The sequence below is a fragment of the Carlito syrichta genome, unplaced genomic scaffold (genome assembly GCF_000164805.1).
Source record: "Carlito syrichta isolate Samal-C Ts95f unplaced genomic scaffold, Tarsius_syrichta-2.0.1 Scaffold311948, whole genome shotgun sequence".
Classification (NCBI taxonomy): domain Eukaryota; kingdom Metazoa; phylum Chordata; class Mammalia; order Primates; family Tarsiidae; genus Carlito; species Carlito syrichta.
This window is the reverse complement of record NW_007256044.1, coordinates 418,017-436,710: the sequence shown is the minus strand read 5'-3', so window position 1 is coordinate 436,710 and position 18,694 is coordinate 418,017. Positions and strand designations below refer to the sequence as shown.

The 18,694-nt window shown below is 42.3% G+C and overlaps 1 protein-coding gene across 1 annotated transcript in view; it reads right to left on the bottom strand.

Moving 5' to 3' along the window:
- CUNH4orf22 (chromosome unknown C4orf22 homolog) overlaps nucleotides 1–16,053 on the bottom strand; it is an 18,183-nt gene extending 2,130 nt beyond the window's left edge. The window contains exon 1 of the mRNA XM_008069356.1: nucleotides 15,943–16,053. Coding sequence (XP_008067547.1) covers nucleotides 15,943–16,053 — 111 coding nt within the window. The remainder of the gene's footprint in view (nucleotides 1–15,942) is intronic.
- Nucleotides 16,054–18,694: the final 2,641 nt, after the last annotated feature.

The following is an 18,694-nucleotide window of genomic DNA, read 5'->3' as shown; positions in this document are numbered from 1 at the left end:
GTGGTAGCGCATGCCTGTAATTCCGGCTACTTGGAAGGCTGAAGCGGAAGGATCGTTGGAGCCCAGCAGGTCGAGGCTGCGGTGGCCGGGAGTGGCCACTGCACTCCAGTCTGGGCAACAGAGTGAGACTCCAACTCGAAAAAATAAAAAATAAAAAAAATAAAATGGAATCTTGATTTGCAAATCCAAACACAATTTTGTCCCAGTCCTCAAGATAATGTCTTTAAGGTGCACAAAGAAAAAGTCTTACTTGATGCCAAATGCCAAAACAACCACACCCTTATCGCTAGAACCCAAGACTTTTCCGATAACTATAAGGTAGGTAGAAAAATGAAATTGTAGACCCACTTAAAAGTTAATGTTTTTAAAATCGTATATCCTTTCTCCATTTTCTGCCCTAGGATTCAAAAAGGTTTATAATTTATAACAAGCAGAAAGCTGATGGCTAGCTCACAACTAAATAAGTACTACTAATTTCATTATTTTTCTCCTTATGAAAGTAATATAGCATTGTTGTGGAAAACTTAGAGAAATATGACAGACATTTCACCCATATCATATATCACCTGTGACCTATCACTCAGAGATAATCATTGACCTTTCAATCCTTGCTCCTGACACATATTTGGGTGTGTTGTACTTCTTTGATTAAAAGTAGAATCATGCTGTGCAGAATCTTCCATGACTCACTTCTTTGACATTTAACAAATACATCTCGAATACCCTTTCATTAACTATACATACAATAAAATGTTAGTGATTGCACATTCTATAAACTCTGTGAGGACATGTATTGTACGGAATTCACTAGTGTGCCTTAAGATCACTGCCTTTTTCTAGCAATGAAAATGATACACTCTTCATCGTATTTGCATTGCTTTGATTACTAGTAAGTTGTACCATCTGTTCACACACTTTACCAGTCATGTGCATTTCCTCTTTTTGAGTTGTTTTGAATTATTAAATGAAAACTTTGCTCAATTATTACTAAATTGTAACAACACTGTATGTGTATTAAATGTGTTAACTAATGTCTGCAAAATAACTGCAAATATTTTTTCTGAAGTCATTGTTTTCCTGTAACTCCTTATAGTTAAATGTTCAGAGCACGTTGGATATATTTTGGTGTCTGGTTTGGAAAAGATAAATACTTTTACTTTTTCAAAAAGTTTTTTATTCCAAAAGAGATAGCTGCTGGCACTAGTTGTTGAATACTGCTTCTTTTCTCTACTAACTTGAAATTCTACAGTTTTGAATACTAAATTCTTAAATATGTTACTATGTCTAGATCTATTCTGCACTACTGATGAATCTCTCTGCTCTCTCAACTGTGTCACAGATAATGTGGAAGCCGCTTTCTCAGCCTGCCCAGAGAGAAAGCTTCCCTTGCTGTGAGGCAAACTTTGACAGTGATGCATCGCCTTACTTTCATGCTATTACTATATTGTAGATTTTTCCAAGAATAAACTAGATTTGTAAGCACTGCCGTTTTGGATTTTTGTCAGTTTTTTTTTTTTTAGCAACTGAACACAGTTTAGCTGTCACTGTTAGTGCAAAAACCTAGAAATACCTAGAATACCCAGAAAAAAATTAATCATCTGATTATTTTATTGATAAACTAGAAAAATTTTGCTGAACTTTTTCAACAAAACTACCACCTTGATTACTATGTCATTCAATTGTAACGACTTCTCTTACAATTTAATTCTGGTAAGTCATTAACTTTTAAGAACTTTTTTCTTGTAAAATAAAAACATAGATATGGAAATTCACACAAAACAAATGTAGGGCTTAATAAATTATTATAAGACAAATACTCTTGGCCCAGGTGTGGCGGCTCATGCCTGTAATTCCAGTACTTTGGGAGGTGGAGGCGAGAGGACTGCCTGAGCCCAGGGGTTTGAGATCAGCCTGGGCCACTTGGCAAGACCTCGTCTCTACAATAAAGTGGAAAAAAAAAAGATAACTACCCTTGTAACCACCACTCAGGTCAAAAAATGAAGCATTGCTAGGTTTCCTGGGGCCTTTCCATGCAAGACTTCCCAGTAGCCACCGTTTTCCTCCTGAAAGCAGCCATATTCCTGAACTTTTAGTAATCACTTCTTTGCATTTCTTTATAAATTTACCAGCCAACGTATTCCTAGATTCAGTATTCAGTTTAGTTTTGCCTACTTTTAAAAATTTCATGTGTCCTTGAAGTTTGTTTTAATCTGTAATTAAAAAAAAAAAAAACATATGCAGTTCAAACTAGAGTCTCCATTTGGTTTTGCTGAATACGTATTTATGGAGCAGTTCAATATGTCCCTCTGTCTTCCTAGCAGCTGGATGCAAAGATGTGATTGGGTTTAACTGTGATGTCTTTAGAAAGTTTGTAAGTGGTTCTTTTTTTATTTCGTGCCCTAAAATGTCTGATTGTCTCCCTTTTTGTGACATTAGCAACTGCATGTTCAGTGTTGCCAGTCCAATTTATTTCTTATAGTTCTGGGGCTGAAAAGACCAAGGTAGAGGGGGCACACCTGGTGAGAGCCTTCTCATTGGTGGGGACTCTTCTGAGTCCCAAGGAATGCAGGGAATTGCTTTGGAGGGGGCTGAACATGCTGGCTCCTGTCTCTCTTCCTGTTCTTACAAAGTCACCAGCCCGTTCCCATGATCACCTATTAATCCATTAACCTGTGAGTGAATTAATCTACTCATGGGGCAGAGCCCTCACAACCCAATCACCTCATAAGGTCCTATTTCTCAACCCTGTGACATGGGAATTAAGTTTCAGCGTGAGTTTTAGAGAGGACAAACATTCAAGTCACAGCAGTTAGGTTTTCTGGACATAAAATCTTTGCCTCACATTTTATTTCTTTAAGAATCTGACGTAAATGATTTCAACTTGTGCTGGCATTTTAACAGCATTTTGGTTAAAAGGCTTGATAATAATTTTATTTCATTAACCTGATAAATCACTTGCTGTCTATAACTAAATGTTCAGATGACTTCTGTCTTTTTTTAAGTTCACATAATTTTACTAGAATATGTCTTGGCATTGGTCACACTGGGCTGAAATTCTTAGGTCAGGGTATGTTATTCCAATATGCAATTTTGAATCTTTTTGTTCTTTATTTCAAAAATTTTCTTGAATTGTAGATTTTAGTATGTGCTCCATTCCCTTGATCTGATTGACTTCCTCAGGAATGCCAACTATCTGTATGCTGAATCTTCTTTATCTTCAGTAATTGTCAGTTTCCCCTGAGTCTTTTTCTTTTTATTGTTTTTTAATTTTTTTAAGTTTTCCTCTTTTTTTCCCTCTTATTTCTTGAAGGTATTATCTGCTGTTTATCCACTCTTGTTCCTCCTACTTTAGTTTTTATTTCTAAAGATTTGTTTTTGTTCCTTATTCTTTCCAGAATTTTATCAAATCATTTCTGAATTTTCATATATATATATACACACACACATACATATATATATATATATATGTCATTTTCTGAATGCCTTTGTATTTAAAAAGATCACAAGTCTGTAAGTATGTCTTTCTGACATGCTTTCACTGTCTAGAGGGGCACTGTTCTGCCTCTCATTTTCCTATTTCTTATAACTTTGAACAGGTTTTTACTGCAATGCTTTCTATAGTTCATCTTCAGTTTTCCTGAATATTTAAAAGTGGTTCACTCTTATTTTGTTTTCATAGTGTTCCAAAAGCTGACACTAGCTTTCTGAGATTTCTTTGCTCCCTTTCATCTGAACCTTCTCTTTTCAGTTTTTCCTCTCTTGTCCCCATTCTGCTCACTATTGCTCCCACTCTCAAAAGCCTCTCTGCAGTGTGGAGCCCTGTCCAAGGGAGCCATGGAATGTAGAGTCAAAAGTTCACAGAGGTTGGAGTGTTCCATCTCCTGCATACCTCCCAGGGATCCTTGGTACTCACTTACTCACTGAGAGGCCAAACCTCTTCCAGCATCAGCTGTTATCCAAAGGACCACTGCATTCTAGGGACATGGTAGCCTTCTCGTTGTGGGGGTCTTTCAATGCTCCACTCTTTGATTCCACTTTCCTCTTGCACAGATACACATATATTCTAGGAGTAATGACTGCTGATGGGTTGCCCCAGCTGCTCTTATGCTGGGATTCATGTGGATAACTTCCACTTATTTTTGTATACATGTTGTTCTCAGGGCTTGGGTTTTGTTTCCTGGCTGCCCCTGACTTTTGGACCTCCTGTCTCCCTGACTTCCTACGACCTGTCTGACCCCTCTTGGCTTCTGAATCCTGCTATCTCCTGACCTCCTCTCGCTTCTCTGACCTTTTGTGGTTTCTGGATCCTATTATCTCATTGACTTGCTATGATGTGTCTGACAATTACTGGTTTCTGAATTCTTCTGTCTCCTGACTTCTGTGATCTATCTGACCCCTCTTAGTCTCTGGATTCTCTTGTCTCCTGACTTCCTCTGACTTGTCTAACCCTTTCTGGCTTCTGAATCCTCCTGCCTCCTGACTTATTCCTACTCGCCTGACCTTTTGTAGTTTCTTGATCCTCCTGCCTCCTGACTTCTGCCTACCAGTCTGACCCTTCCTGGCTTATGACTTTCTCCTATTCTTCTGACTTTTGGTGGTTTCTGGATCCACTCATGACTTCCTCCAATTCGTCTGAACCCTCCTGGCTTCTGAATTCTCCTGTCTCTTGACTTCCTCCAGCTTGTCTGACCTTTGGTGTGTTCTGGATCCTCCTGTCTCCTTACTTCCTCTGACTCATCTGACCCTTCCTGGTTTCTGGATCCTCCTGTCTTCTGACTACCTTAAACTCATCTGACCCTTCTTGGTTTCTGAATCTTCCTTTCTCCTGACTTCCTCCGACTCATCTGACTCTTCCTGGATTCTGGATTCTTCTGTCTCCTAACTTCTTCCAACTCGTCTGACCATTACTGGTGTCTGAATCATCCTGTCCCCTTGACTTCCTATGATGTGTCTGACACTTCCTGGTTTCTAGATCCTCCAGTCTACTGACTTCCTCTGAATTGTCTGACCCTTCCTCATTTCCAGATCCTCCTGTCTCCTGACTTCCTATGACTCCTCTGATCCTTCCTGGTTTCTGGATGCTCCTGTCTCCTGATGTCTTCCTTCTCATCTGACCATTCCTGGTTTCTGGATCCTCCTCTCTCCTTGTCTTCCTCCAACTTAGTCTGACTCTTCCTGGTTTCTGCATTCCCCTGTCTCCTGACTTCCTTCCAGGTGTTTGATCCTTTCTGGTTTCTGAATCCTACTGTCTCCTGACATCCTACAATGTGTCAAACCCCTCCTGGTTTCTGTATTCTCCTGTCTCCTTGACTTCCTACGACATGCCTGACCCTTCCTGGTTTCTGGATCCCCCTATCTCCTGACATCTTCTGACTCAACTGACCATTCCTGGTTTCTGGATCCTCCTGTCTTTTGACTTCCTACAATGTATCTGACCATTCCTGGTTTCTGGTCCCTCCTTTCTCCTGACTTCCTCTGACTACTCTGACCTTTACTGGTTTCCGAACCCTACTGTCTCATTGACTTCCTCTGACATATCTGACCCTACCTGGTTTCTGGATCCTCCTGTCTCCTGACTTCTTCTGACCCGTCTGACCTTTGGTGGTTTCTGGGTCCTCCTGTCTCCTGCCTTCCTTCAATTCATCTGACCCTTCCTGATTTCTGGATCCTCCTCTCCCCTGACTTCCTATACCATGTCTGTCCCTTCCTGGTTTCTTGATCCTTCTGTCTTCTGATTTTCTGTAACTCATCTGACCTTTATTGGTTTCTGAATCCTCCAGTTTCCTAACTTCCTCTGACTCATCTGATCCTTCCTGGTTTCTGGATCCCCCCGTATCCTGACTTCCACCAACTCTTCTGACCCTTCCTGGTTTCTAGATCCTCCTGTCTCCTGACTTACTGTGATATGTCTGATCATTCCTGGTTCTGGATTCTCCTGTCTCCTGATTTCTTCCAACTAATCTGTCCCTTCCTGGTTTCTGAATCCTCCTGTCTCCTGACTTTCTATGATGTGTCTGTTCCTTCTTGCTTTCTCAATCATCCTGACTCCTGAATCCTGACTTCCTCCAACTCATCTGACCTTTCATGATTTTTGGATCTTCTTGTCTCCTTAACTTCCTATGACTTGTCTGACACTTTCGCGTTTCTGATCCTCCTAACTCTTGACTTCCTATGACATGTCTGACCCTTCCTGGTTTCTGGGTATTCCTGTCTCCTTGACTTCCTCCACCTTGCCTGACCCTTATGGTTTCTAGATCCTACTGTCTGACTTTTTCCGACTTATCTGACCCTGCCTGATTTCTGGATCCTCCTGTCTTCTTAACTTCCTACAACGTATCTAACCTTTCCTGATTTCTGAATCTTCTTGTCTCCTGACTTCCCATGAGCTGTCTATCCCTTCCTAGTTTCTAGATCCTCCTGTTTCCTGACTTCCTATGACATGTCTGACACTTCCTGCTTCTGGATCTTCCTCTCTCCTGACTTCTCCAAATCATCCGATCCTTCCTGGTTTCTGAATCCTCCTGTCTCCTGACTGCCTATGATGTGTCTGTCATTTTCTGGTTTCTTGATCCTTCTGTCTCCTGACTTCCTCCAATTCATCTGACCTTTTGTGGTTTCTGTATCCTCCAGTCTCCTAATTTCCTCCAACTCATCAGACCCTTCCTAGTTTCTGGATCCTCCTATCTCCTGACTTCCTACAATGTGTTTGACCCCTCCTAGTTTCTGGATGTTCCTGTCTCCTTGACTTCCTCTGACTCGTCTGACTCCTCCTGGTTTCTGGATGCTCCTGTTTCCTGACTTTCTCTGACTCATCTGATCCTTCCTGTTTTCTGGATCCCCTGTATCCCTGACTTCATATGACATGTCTGACCCTTCCTGCTCTCTGGATCCTCCTGTCTATTGTTCCTTCCAACTTGTCTGAACTTTCCTGGTTTCAGGATCCTTCTGTCTCTTGACTTCCTCAGATTTGTTGGACCCTTCCTCATTTCTGAATCTTCCCATCTCCTGACTTTCTACAATGTTTCTAACCCTTCTAGTTTTCTGTGTCCTCCTGTATGCAGACTTTCTCTGACTTATATGACCCTTCTTGGTTTCTGGATCCTCCTGACTCCTGACTTCCTCTGACTCATCTGATCCTTCCTGGTTTATGAATCTTCCTGTCTCCTGACTTTCTACAATATGTCTCTCCTTTCCTGGTTTTTGGATGCCCCTGTCTCCTGACATCCTCCAACTCTTCTGACCTTTCCTGGTTTCTGAATCCTCTTATTTCCTGACTCCATCCAACTCATTTGGCTTTTCATGGTTTCTAGACCTTCCTGTCTCCTGACATCTTCCAATTCATCTGACCCTTCCTGGTTTCTAAATCCTCCTATCTCATGACTTCCTATGATGTCTCTGACTCTTCTTGATCTTTGGATTCTCCTGTCTCTTGACATTCTCCGACTTGTCTGACACTTCCTGATTCTTTGATCCTCCTGTCTTTTGACTCCTACGATGTGTCTGACCATTCCTGGTTTCTGGATCCTCATTTCTCTTAACTTTCTCCAACTTGTCAGACCATTTGTGATTTCTGGATCTTCTTGTATCTTGACTTACTCTGACTCATCTAACCTTTCCTGATTTCTAGATCCTCATGTCTCCTAACTTCCCACAAGGCATCTGACCCTTCCTGGTTTCTGAATTCTCCTGTCTCCTGACAACCTACAACGTGTCTGACCCTTCCTGGTTTCTGGATCCTCCTATTTCCTTGACTTTCTATGATGTGTCTGACCCTTCCTGGCTTCTGGATCCTCCTATCTACTGACAACCTCTGACTTTGTCTGACCATTCCTGGTTTCTGGATCCTTCTTTCTCCTAACTTCTTCCAACTCGTCTGACCTTTTGTGATTTCTGGATATTCTTCTATCCTTGACTTCCTCTGACTCATCTGATCCTTCCTGGTCTCTGGATACTCATGCCTCTTTAAACTTCTATGACTCTTCCTTCTGGATCCTCCTGTCTCCTGACTTACTATATCTTGTCTGACACTTCCTAGTTTCTGGATCCTCCTGTCTCCTGACTTCCTCTGACTCTTCTAACTCTTCCTGATTTCTGAATCATACTGTCTCCTGACTTCCTCCAACTCGTCTGAACTTTTGTGGTTTCTGATTCCTCTTGCCTCCTGACTTCCTCTGACTCATCTTACCCTTTCTGGTTTCTGTATCCTCCTATCTCCTAACTTTCTGCAACGTGTCTGACCCTTCCTGGTTTCTGGATCTACTGTCTCCTGACTCCCTCCAACTCATCTGACACTTCCTGGTTTCTGCATGCTCCTGTTTCCTTGACTTCCTGTAACATGTCTGACCCTTTCTGATTTCTGGATTCTCCTTTCTCCTGACTTCCTCTGACTCATCTGACCTTTTGCGGCTTCTGGATCTTCCTGTCTCCTTGACTTCTTCTGACTCCCCTGACCCTTCATGGTTTCTGGACCCTCTAGTATCCTGACTTCCTCTGACTCATCTGACCCTTCATGGTTTCTGGATCCTCCTGTCTTCTTGACTTCCTCTGACTTGTCTGACCCCTCCTGGCTTCTGAATATTTCTGTCTCCTGACTTCCTATGACTAGTCTGACCCTTTCTGGTTTCTGAATTCTCCTGTCTCCTGACTCCTCCAACCTGTCTGTCCCTTCCTGACTTCTGAATCCTCCTGTCTCCTCACTTCACCTGACTCTTCTGACCTTTTATGTTTTCTGGACCCTCCTGTCTCCTTGACTTTCCGGGTTTCTGGATCCTCCTGTTTCCTGACTTCCTGAACCTTATCTAACCCTTCCTGGTTTCTAGATCCTCCTGTCTCCTGATTTCTTGTACCTCATCTAACCCTTCCTGGTTTCTGGATGCTTCTGGCTCCTTGACTTCTCATGATGTGTCAGACTCTTCCTGGTTTCTGGATCTTCCTTTCTCCTGACTTCCTCTGACTCTTCTGACCTTTTTTGGTTTCTGGATCATCCTGTCTCCTTGACTTTTTCTGATTCGTCTGACCCTTCCTGATTTCTGGATCCTCTTGTCTTCTGACTTCCTTCGACTCGTATTACCCTTCCTGGTTTCTGGATTCCCCTATCTCTTGACTTCCTCTGATTCAACTGATCCTTTCTGGTTTCTGGAACCTCCGATCTCCTGACTTCCTATGACTAGTCTGATCCTTCCTGGTTTCTGCATTCTCCTGTCTCCTGACTCCTTCAACCCATCTGTCCCCTCCTGGCTTCTGAATCCTCTTGTCTTCTCACGTCCCCTGATTCTTCTGACCTTTTGTGGTTTCTGGATCCTCTTGTCTCCTTGACTTTCTATGATGTGTCAAACCCTTCCTGGTTTCTGGATCCTCCTGTCTCCTGGCTTCCTGAATCTCATCTAACTCTTCCTGGTTTCTGAATGCTTCTGTCTCCTTTACTTCCCATGAAGCGTCTGACCCTTCCTGGATTCTGGATCATCCTTTCTCCTGACCTCCTCTGACTCTTCTGACCTTTTGTGGTTTCTAGAATTTCCTGTCTCCTTGACTTCTTCTGACTCGTCTGACACTTCCTGGTTTCTGGATCCTCTTGTATCCTGACTTCCTTCGACTTGTATGACCCTTCCTTGTTTCTGGAACCTCCTATCTCCTGGCTTCCTATGACATATCTGACCCTGACTTATTTCTGGATCCTCCTATTTCCTGATTTCCTCCAACAATCTGACTCTTTTTGGTTTCTAGGTCTTCCTGTCTCCTGACTTCCTTTGATTCTCTGACTCTTCCTGGCTTCTAGATCCTCCTCTGTTTCCTTGACTTCTTCTGACTTGTCTGACCCCTCCTGACTTCTGGATCCTCCTGTCTCCTTGTCTACCTCTGACATGCCTGGCCCTTCCTGTTATCTGGATTCTCCTGTCTCCTGACTTCCTTTGATTCTCTAAACCTGACCCTCCTGGCTTCTGGATCCTTCTGTCTCCTTGACTTCTGACTTTTCTGATCCCTCTTCTTGTTCCTCTTCATGAACACAGCATTTCCACATCCTTGCCTTGAGTAATAACTGTTCTTCTGTAAGTTCCCTTGCCCTATTCTCTTCTCACCCACACATTCTCCCTGGGCGTCCCTAATTCCACTCTGATCTCTGGTCAGCAGGAACTTGAAGTCAAATTCAAAACTGAATGGAACATTCTGTAAATACACAGGAAATAGTGTTTAGGGAATTGTTAGAGACACAACTGAGACACCGAGGAAAGTATTAGGCTCATAGAATTTTAATGTTATCATTATATCAATATTTTAGAAGTTTTGGAGATGTGACATTCTTGGTTCAGTTTTATCCTGATTATAGGAATTTATGTGCATGAGGAAGCGAATATTTACATTTAGGAAGAAGTACTGCTGTGAACTTACTGAAAGAAAAATATAGGATTCCTCTTAATTAAGAGCAGCCAACTTTTTTCTATTGAATAAACAAAAGATAGTTGATTCTAAAATATATGAATTGAGATGTTTTAAATAGGGAACGGTATTTACTCTGTACCTTGATGCAATGAATAATGGGGAAGATACAATGGTTGTTTGTGAGTTGTTTATTGTATAATCATGGTGAATTCTGCTACTGATTTTTTTCTAGTCTCACTGATTGTTAACTTTCCAATAATTTTAAGGTTATATCCAAAAGATTTAATATTATGATTTATTTATTTCTATTTTCTAAATAATGAGAAGATAATTATCTAAGTAAAACTCAATGTTGCTCATCCCTGTAAATAATTTAGCCATGACTGGTATTCATTAGTTAGGGAAATTTAGAATGATTCTAACACCCTTTGATCTTTTACCAGAGAAAGCAATTTAATTAGGACTTTTATTTCTTCACTGATCACAGATAGCCACTGAAATAAAATAACTGTGCTTATTTAAGTGGACTAATAACCAAGAAAGAACCTGGACAACTACAGTTCAATAATTTTAACAAAACTTTTCAAATATTTATATATTAATTTAGAGAATTGGATTAATTAGGTTAGATGCTACTAACTCCCAGAACAAGTATTATTATATGGGCTAGCAGGGAAAAAAAGTAATTGCTGATACTGTGATAAATTTAATGTTTTACAGCTACCTAGTAAAACAAGTAAACATGGTGAACACAGAATAAAGAGCATATTTTATCCACCTTGTCCCTCTCCAGCTCATCAAATAATTAACCCATGTTGGTCTTCCTTCTTTTTTACCCCATACTTGCTTTTCTAAGCAAGTATCACATAAAGAATATTGCAGTTATTATGTTCATACACCATTTGTGTACTGATCATGATCTGAGATGTTAAATGAGTATATAGAGGTCAGGGTCATGGCAGCAAATAGTTGGGAAACTCAGAAGAATAAAAGCACCATTTACAAAGATATGACAAAACTACTAAAACCCAACAGGGGATGGTGAAGCATTATTGGGCTGGCAATGGGGAGATGCCGACAGCACCATCAGGCATAAAAGGAGGTGGAGAGGAGCAGCCCTTGTAGCAGGACCCTGGAAAAGTGCTGCAGTCAACGGCAGAAGTTGGCCTAACCCAGGCATGTACCCGCCTCCAGACCACAGCCAGCAGGAAGGCAATACGGAGCAGGTTCTCTGGCCACTTCCTTCCAGGACCCAGGTCTCCTGCTGGCATCTCACTTTAGCTGAAACCAACTCAAAGTCAAAGTGCCTTGATTAATGACTACTGAGGTCATCTTCTGGGACATAGATAAAGGCAGAGAAGGGCCAAGAACGGATCCAGACAGATAATCTGGCCACTGTGTATGTAGATCGTTGGTGCTAATGTTTTATGGAAATTAACTAAAAACTGTTGGCAGCAGAAGAACATACTACACCAGGGGCATTCAACCCACTGGTTTCCCTGTGCCACATCAAGGAAAGAGGAATTGCCTTGGGCTGCACATAAATTATGTGATACAGTTAGTGTTTACACATAATAATATGTTTATATATCTATATATTTTTTTTTTTTTTTGAGTTGGAGTCTCACTCTGTCACTCAGACTGGAGTGCAGTGGCTGCTCCCGGCCACTGCAGCCTCAACCTGCTGGGCTCCGGCAATCCTTCCGCCTCAGCCTTCCAAGTAGCTGGAACTACAGGTGCGTGCTACCACACCCGGCTAATTTTTTGATTTATTGTAGAGATGAGGTCTCGCCAAGTTGCCCAGGTGGGTCTTAAACCTGCAGGCTCAGGCAATCCACTCACCTCGGCCTCCCAAAGCACAGGATTACGGGCTGAGTCACCGAGCCTGGCTAAGATGTTTTTATATTTTTATAATAAACTTTATAAAAATGAGAACAATATAAAACTATTGGGAAATTTGACCTTGTTTTTGTAAACCTAATCAATGTCTGGTAGATGGAAGTTGCCACTATTCTTAGTGAGTTCTCAAGGTGCTTGTCAGAACTGTTTGTTTGAACTCTACTCTTCATGTGCTTCATCATTGAAAACAGCTGCTCACAAATGTGGGTGCTGCCAAAAAGTAATGTCAGGAATAAGGCATTATAGTGAACTTCAAAAATAGAACTATGCATGGGGTCATGAGGAAAATAAACACTAAAAAAACACATGATGATAAAAAATTTTGTGAAGCTGCATTCCTAGCTGTCTAGGGTCACATTCAGCCCATGGGCCATGGCTTGCATATGCCTGTATTACATGATAAAAGAGTACTTGGAAGATAGTGAGTTTTTAGATAAATATTTGTTGAATAAATAAAACTTAGACTAGACTGTTAGCACTGCATTTAACGTAGGTTCCTGAGGTGAAATCTAGAACAGATTCGTATTTAAACTCCCAGCAAGTGAGACAGCATCTGTCTCAGTAGGCTCTTGGTGAAGGGTTACTAGATAAAAAGATGGCTGGATAAATACATGGATGTATGCACGAGCAGAGAGAGTGTAGATGACTCATAAAACTTCACAGACAGAAAGAAACTTAATGTAGCCCAGCCCAGTCTTTCATTTTGCAGGTAAAATAATGGAATATCAAGTTGATTAAAAACACAACACTGCAGAGTGAGAACTCAAATCTCACAACTCTAGGCTCTTCTAACTAGGATATGCTATCTCTAATTTATTGTTTAAAATGTGTTCCATTCAAATAAGTTCAAGAGAGCTATTGAACAACATCACAACTATAGCTAATAACAATATATTATATTCTTTTAAAATGTCAAGAGAGTAGATTTCAAGTGTTCTCACCACAAAGACAATAACAATGTGATGCAATAAACATGTTAACTAGCTTGACTTAACCATTCCTCAATATATATACAGTTGAAAACATCATGTTGTACATAATGCAAAATTAAAATAAAAGCCTTAAAAAATTTGCACCATTCAAACCAAAGTCAATTACTGATCACACACACATGCGGGGAGGGAGGGGGAAGAAAAACAGACAATGAGACAGGGAGAGAGGAAGAGATAGAGAGGGAAAGAGAGAGAGAAAGTGAGAGAAAGTGAGAGAGAGAGAAAGAGAAAACAAGGATTGCCTCACATGGCATGAACCATAATCCACAAAACTTGCTCACCATATTACTGAAGGAATTCTGAGAAGTCTACTTGCTTCTGCGTGACCTCAGCGTGTAATTAACCCGCATCTATAAGATGTATTTGGGATTGTAGGTATCCAGAGCTAATAGCACTTTAAAAACTGTCATTAACCAATCCAAAGATATATATACTTGCCTTCTCATTATTCAACTAAATTTTCACCTTATTTTTTTCTGAAAGTATAATAAGAAGAAGCCTAACCAGTGCCAAATTTAAAGGTAAATTTATCATTCCCCCAAATACAGTCACGACCTCCATTTTAAAGTTTCAGTTTAAAGTTCTGACTGATGAAACACAGAGTATTAATTGTTCATCCCTAATAAATATTAATGTCTTTTAATTCCTTACATGAAAAACTCTGCCTTAGAAAATATCGCAGCCACTCTTCATGACACTAGACTTGTGTGCCAGCCTTCCACAGTGCTACAAAGATGATTTTATTCTATCAGGATGTTTACTATCTGCATTTCATTTTTGCTTATTTAAATACACAAAAATTTAGATGCAAGCATCGTTTAGCAGTATTACTTTTTCCCCTTCACTTCGGTGTCTTAGATGCAAGACATAAAACGAAACTTCATGACTTTAAACATATTACCTGTACAAAATATTTTGACATTTGTTTTTGAAGCCAGAAGTTATGCTGGAATACCACCTACCTTAGTTTTTAACAGATACTTTCGTTATCAGTTAATTTTTAGTAGTTAATTCTATTATTTTTAAAAAGAAGGACTAGCCGGGCTCGGTGGCTCAGCCTGTAATCCCACACCTTTGGGAGGCTGAGGTGAGTGGATTGCCTGAGCCCGCTGGTTCGAGACCCGCCTGGGCAGCGAGACCTCATCTCTACAATAAATCAAAAAATCAGCCGGGCGTGGTAGCACATGCCTGTAATTCCGGCTACTTGGAAGGCTGAGGCGGAAGGATCGCCGGAGCCCAGCAGGTTGAGGCTGCGGTGGCCGGGAGCGGCCACTGCACTCCAGTCTGGGCGACAGAGTGAGACTCCAACTCAAAAAAATAAAATAAAAATAAAAAATAAAAAGAAGGACTAAATTACTTGCCCAAGGTCACACAACTTGTTTGTGGCAGAGAGAGCGCTAAAATTAGATTTTTCTGTTTCCACGGCTGGGCTCGGTGGCTCAGCCTGTAATTCCAGCACTTTGGGAGGCCGAGGCGAGTGGATTGCCTGAGCCTGAGGGGTCGAGACCCGCCCGGGCAACTTGGCGAGACCTCCTATCTACAATAAAAATCAAAAACTAGCCTGGCGTGGTAGTGTGCGCCTGTAGTTCCGACTACTTGGACGACTGAGGCGGAAGGATCGCCGGAGCCCAGCAGGTCAAGGCTGCGGTGGCCGTGAGCGTGCCACTGCACTCCAGTCTGGGCGACAGAGACTCCAACTCAAAAAAAAAATTTTTTTTTTCACATCTAGCACATCAATGTGTTTTGAAGAATAGGCACTTTTGAAGTCTGCAATTCATATTTAAGAGAAACCCCCGCTTTATCTAGATCTTTAAAGCCCCAAAGTGTCCATCCCCGAAAATGCAGAGTTCACTGTTGCAGCTTAGAAGTGTAGGGAGGCTGGCGGCGGGACCCACGTCCCTCCCTGACGCTGAGCTACTTGGCGCCCCTGGTGGCAACTGCTCTCTGTCTCGAGTCTGTCCCGCGGCCAGGCGGCCTTCCAGGACTGCAGGTCGGTGCCTGTGCCTGTGTTCGCCTTGGTCGTGGGGGAGTAGCCGAGAGCCCGCGGGGCTTCAGGCCTCCCGTCCCCCGCCCAGTTTCCCGGGCCTGGTAGCTTATTTCCCGTTGGCCGGGTCTTCCCGGAAGACCAGGACCCCATTCCAGAGGGAGTGGGGGTGCAGGGGCCGGCTGCCGCCCAGCGGGTCCCGCTTCGCCCTTCTCCTTGGGTGTTTCTACTGTCGCCGTTCATAGGGGTCGTCAGCTCCAAGCTCGAGTGAGGAATGTGCCCGCAAGCCCCCGACGTGCGCACGGGTCCCTGTAAGACTTTGTGATCGCCAAGTTTAGAACCCAGCGCCCATCGCCAGGAAAGACGCCGCCTTCTGTCCCTTAACACAAACCGGCCACGGTGGGAGAGACCGGTGTCTGTCCCGAGCCCCGCCCATCCTGGGACTCCCCGCGGGCCCCTCCCGCTAGAGAAGAAGCGGGGGCGCGGGGAAAGCAGGAGTCCACGCCTCGGGTGCGCACAGGTGTGTCCAGACCGGGCGACGCGCGACCCAGATGCCGCCGGGACGGAGGCGGCGCGGGGCGGGGGTTCCCGAGGCTTCCCCTGTCCAGCGGTTGGGAGCCCTCTCCCGAAACCGCGGCGTCTGGCCCCGCCGCCAGGGGACGCACACCCGGGCCTCCAGGCAACCCTCACCTCGAGGTAGTAGAGGTCCACGGTGGTGATCTGCGAGTCGAGGAAGTCCTCGTAGGTGCTGAACTGCGTGACGATGTTGTCCAAGGCCTTAAGCCCCTCGTCCTGCTCCATCGCGGCCGCCAGGGCTGAGCGTCCCTAGCGACGGAAGCCGTAGGCCGGGTCGGGAGGCCCCGCCCACGCCGTTCCGTCCAATCAGTTGGAAGTCGGGGTTGCGCTTTGGACATTAATCCCGCCCCCGCGGCCCGGGGCTGAGTTTCAGGCTCCCGCCCGATGCCTTGGCAAATGTGGATCACTGGGACAGTTGCAAACTGCAATGCAGAGCTAACAATGAGGACCTTGCCGATGTTTAGAGACAATATTCTGAAGTAGGTCCCAGTCTCATTCTAAAACTCCCAATCTTACTCTAAAACAACGTATACAAGGCAAAAATATTGAGATGTTCTGCAAGCAGGGTATCTCAAAAAATACGTCTATCAAAATGGTCTTGTGACCAAGGACAGTAATAAAACACATCAGTGATGTTATTTTTAAAATTGTCATTTAAAGGCAAATTATTGCTAGAGTTTGGGTATGAGAGACAATTTAGGAAATTCTCAAAGGAAAGAAACTCAATGGAAATATCTTTGGAAATATCTTCTGGCCCCAAGGTTTTTGCTTTTTATTTTATGTTGTTACTATTTAAATGTCATTAACACACAGTGAAAAACTTTGCTTTGTAAAACCTGCTGTTTTTAAAGGGTAAAGTATCTGTGAAAACGTATTAAGTGAAGATTTTGTTTTCCTTTAGAACAAAATTTTGCATTTTTAAAACATGGAATTCAAGTAATCCAACATGGAAGCTGGCAAAACTTCCTCAGAACTCGTTTTTGGATTTTGATATTCAACAAATCATCCTTGGAAATTAACACATAATACGGTCCGAGCTGCTGGTGGTTGCTTTCTAGGTATTTATTGAATTGATTTAGAAGATTTTCACAGATCTGCTAAAAAATTTTAATGAAAACATCTGGTAAGATGCTTCTCTTTCCCAATTTAAATAGGTCATCTCAAAAATTGGGATGTCATGAATGTGCAAATTTTAAGTAATAAAAGAAACAATAATTTTCAGGGTATTACTGGGTATTTTGTTTAATGGATTTATTGAGTTCTCCCTGCATGCCAGGCACTGTCCTGAGTGCCAAAAATGGATTACCTCCTTAACTATTATCTGCATTAAGATTACCAATCGTCAACCATTTGATATCAGCTAATAACTTTTTAAAATGTAGAAATTCAAATAGGTCAAGATGGAGACAAAGTCCATGTGACTAAAATGTTTTAACTAATAAGGGACATAAGTCTCAGCATTGTTATCTAGAGAGTTCTGAATGCCCTTCCTGTAAGAGGCATTTTTCTGGACAAAATGAGCACAAGAAATACTTAGAAAACATTCAGCCACTTATTGTATACAAAGAATGTGAGTACATGTTTTAGTACAGTAACAATATTTATCATGACCTTATCATGTGCCAAACCTGTTCTAAATACCTACATACATTATCTCATTTACTCATTACAACAAATTCACTAGGTAGCACTGGCATTATTCTCAATATAGAGATAGAATGAATTTAAATGCTCTGCCAAAATTTCAAAGATAGAAAATAACACAATGTATGACTGAATTTCACACATAGAGAATGCAGAGGTAAAGAGAGATTTTGAAGAGTCACATGGAACTAATTATTAAAGCTGTTTATTTGTTTATTGGAAAAATGATAAGTCATGCGTAATCTGCTTGTCACATGGAACATGAATTGGCACAGATAAAAGGAAAAAACAGCATGTGTCAAGATGTGGAAACGAGGAAGACCAAGTTCTGTGTAGGAAAGAGCAGAAACTTGTTTTGACAGTTGTGAAGGCCCCATGGAGGAACGCAGAGGAGAGGAGGCTGACTGTATTGGGGTGGAAAACTGGTGGAAAGGCTGGAATGCTGAGCTGAAGAGTTTGCAAAGGGTATCGCCCATGGCCTTGAACCAGAGAGACATAGTGAAAATGGCTATGGGCGCTGACCACATTGCTGAACACACTAGAAGTCTCCAAAGGGCTCACAGGCATTGTGTTTGTTTTAAAGTCCTCCTACATAAAGATGTATCACTTTTAAGAAACAGTGGCCAGGCCCAGTAGCTCAAGCCTATAATCCCAGCACTTTGGGAGGCTAAGGTGAGAGAATTGCTTGAACCTATGGTCTTGAGACTAGCCGGGGCAACTTGGAGAGACCTCATCTCTACAATAAATCAAAAAATAAGCCAGCCTTGGTAGTGTGCACCTGTAGTTCCAGCTACTTGGAAGGCTGAGGTGGAAGGGTCGCCTGCGCCCAGCGGATCGATGCTGCGTTGGCGGTGAGCGTGACACTGCACTCCACCCTGGGTGACAGAGTGAGACTCCAACTCAAATAAAATAAAAGAGAAGAAAAGAAACAGTAGCACACCTAGGGAGTGTTTGGGTTCATTAAACCATACCACTTTGATGACAAGGATCTATCTGTATGTTAGTACGACGTGAGGTTGTTGATTGCCTGTATATCATTCCACTATAATCCATTGTGATTGTGCATTTTGTAGGGAAACTTCATTAAATTTACCACTTGATCAACAGCTCTTTGATGATATAATCTTAAAGTCATCTACATTTAAACAATCATAACAATATTTTCAATGGGTCTAGTAACATCTTCCAACTCAAAATGCTAAGGGTGATTTTCAACAAATCA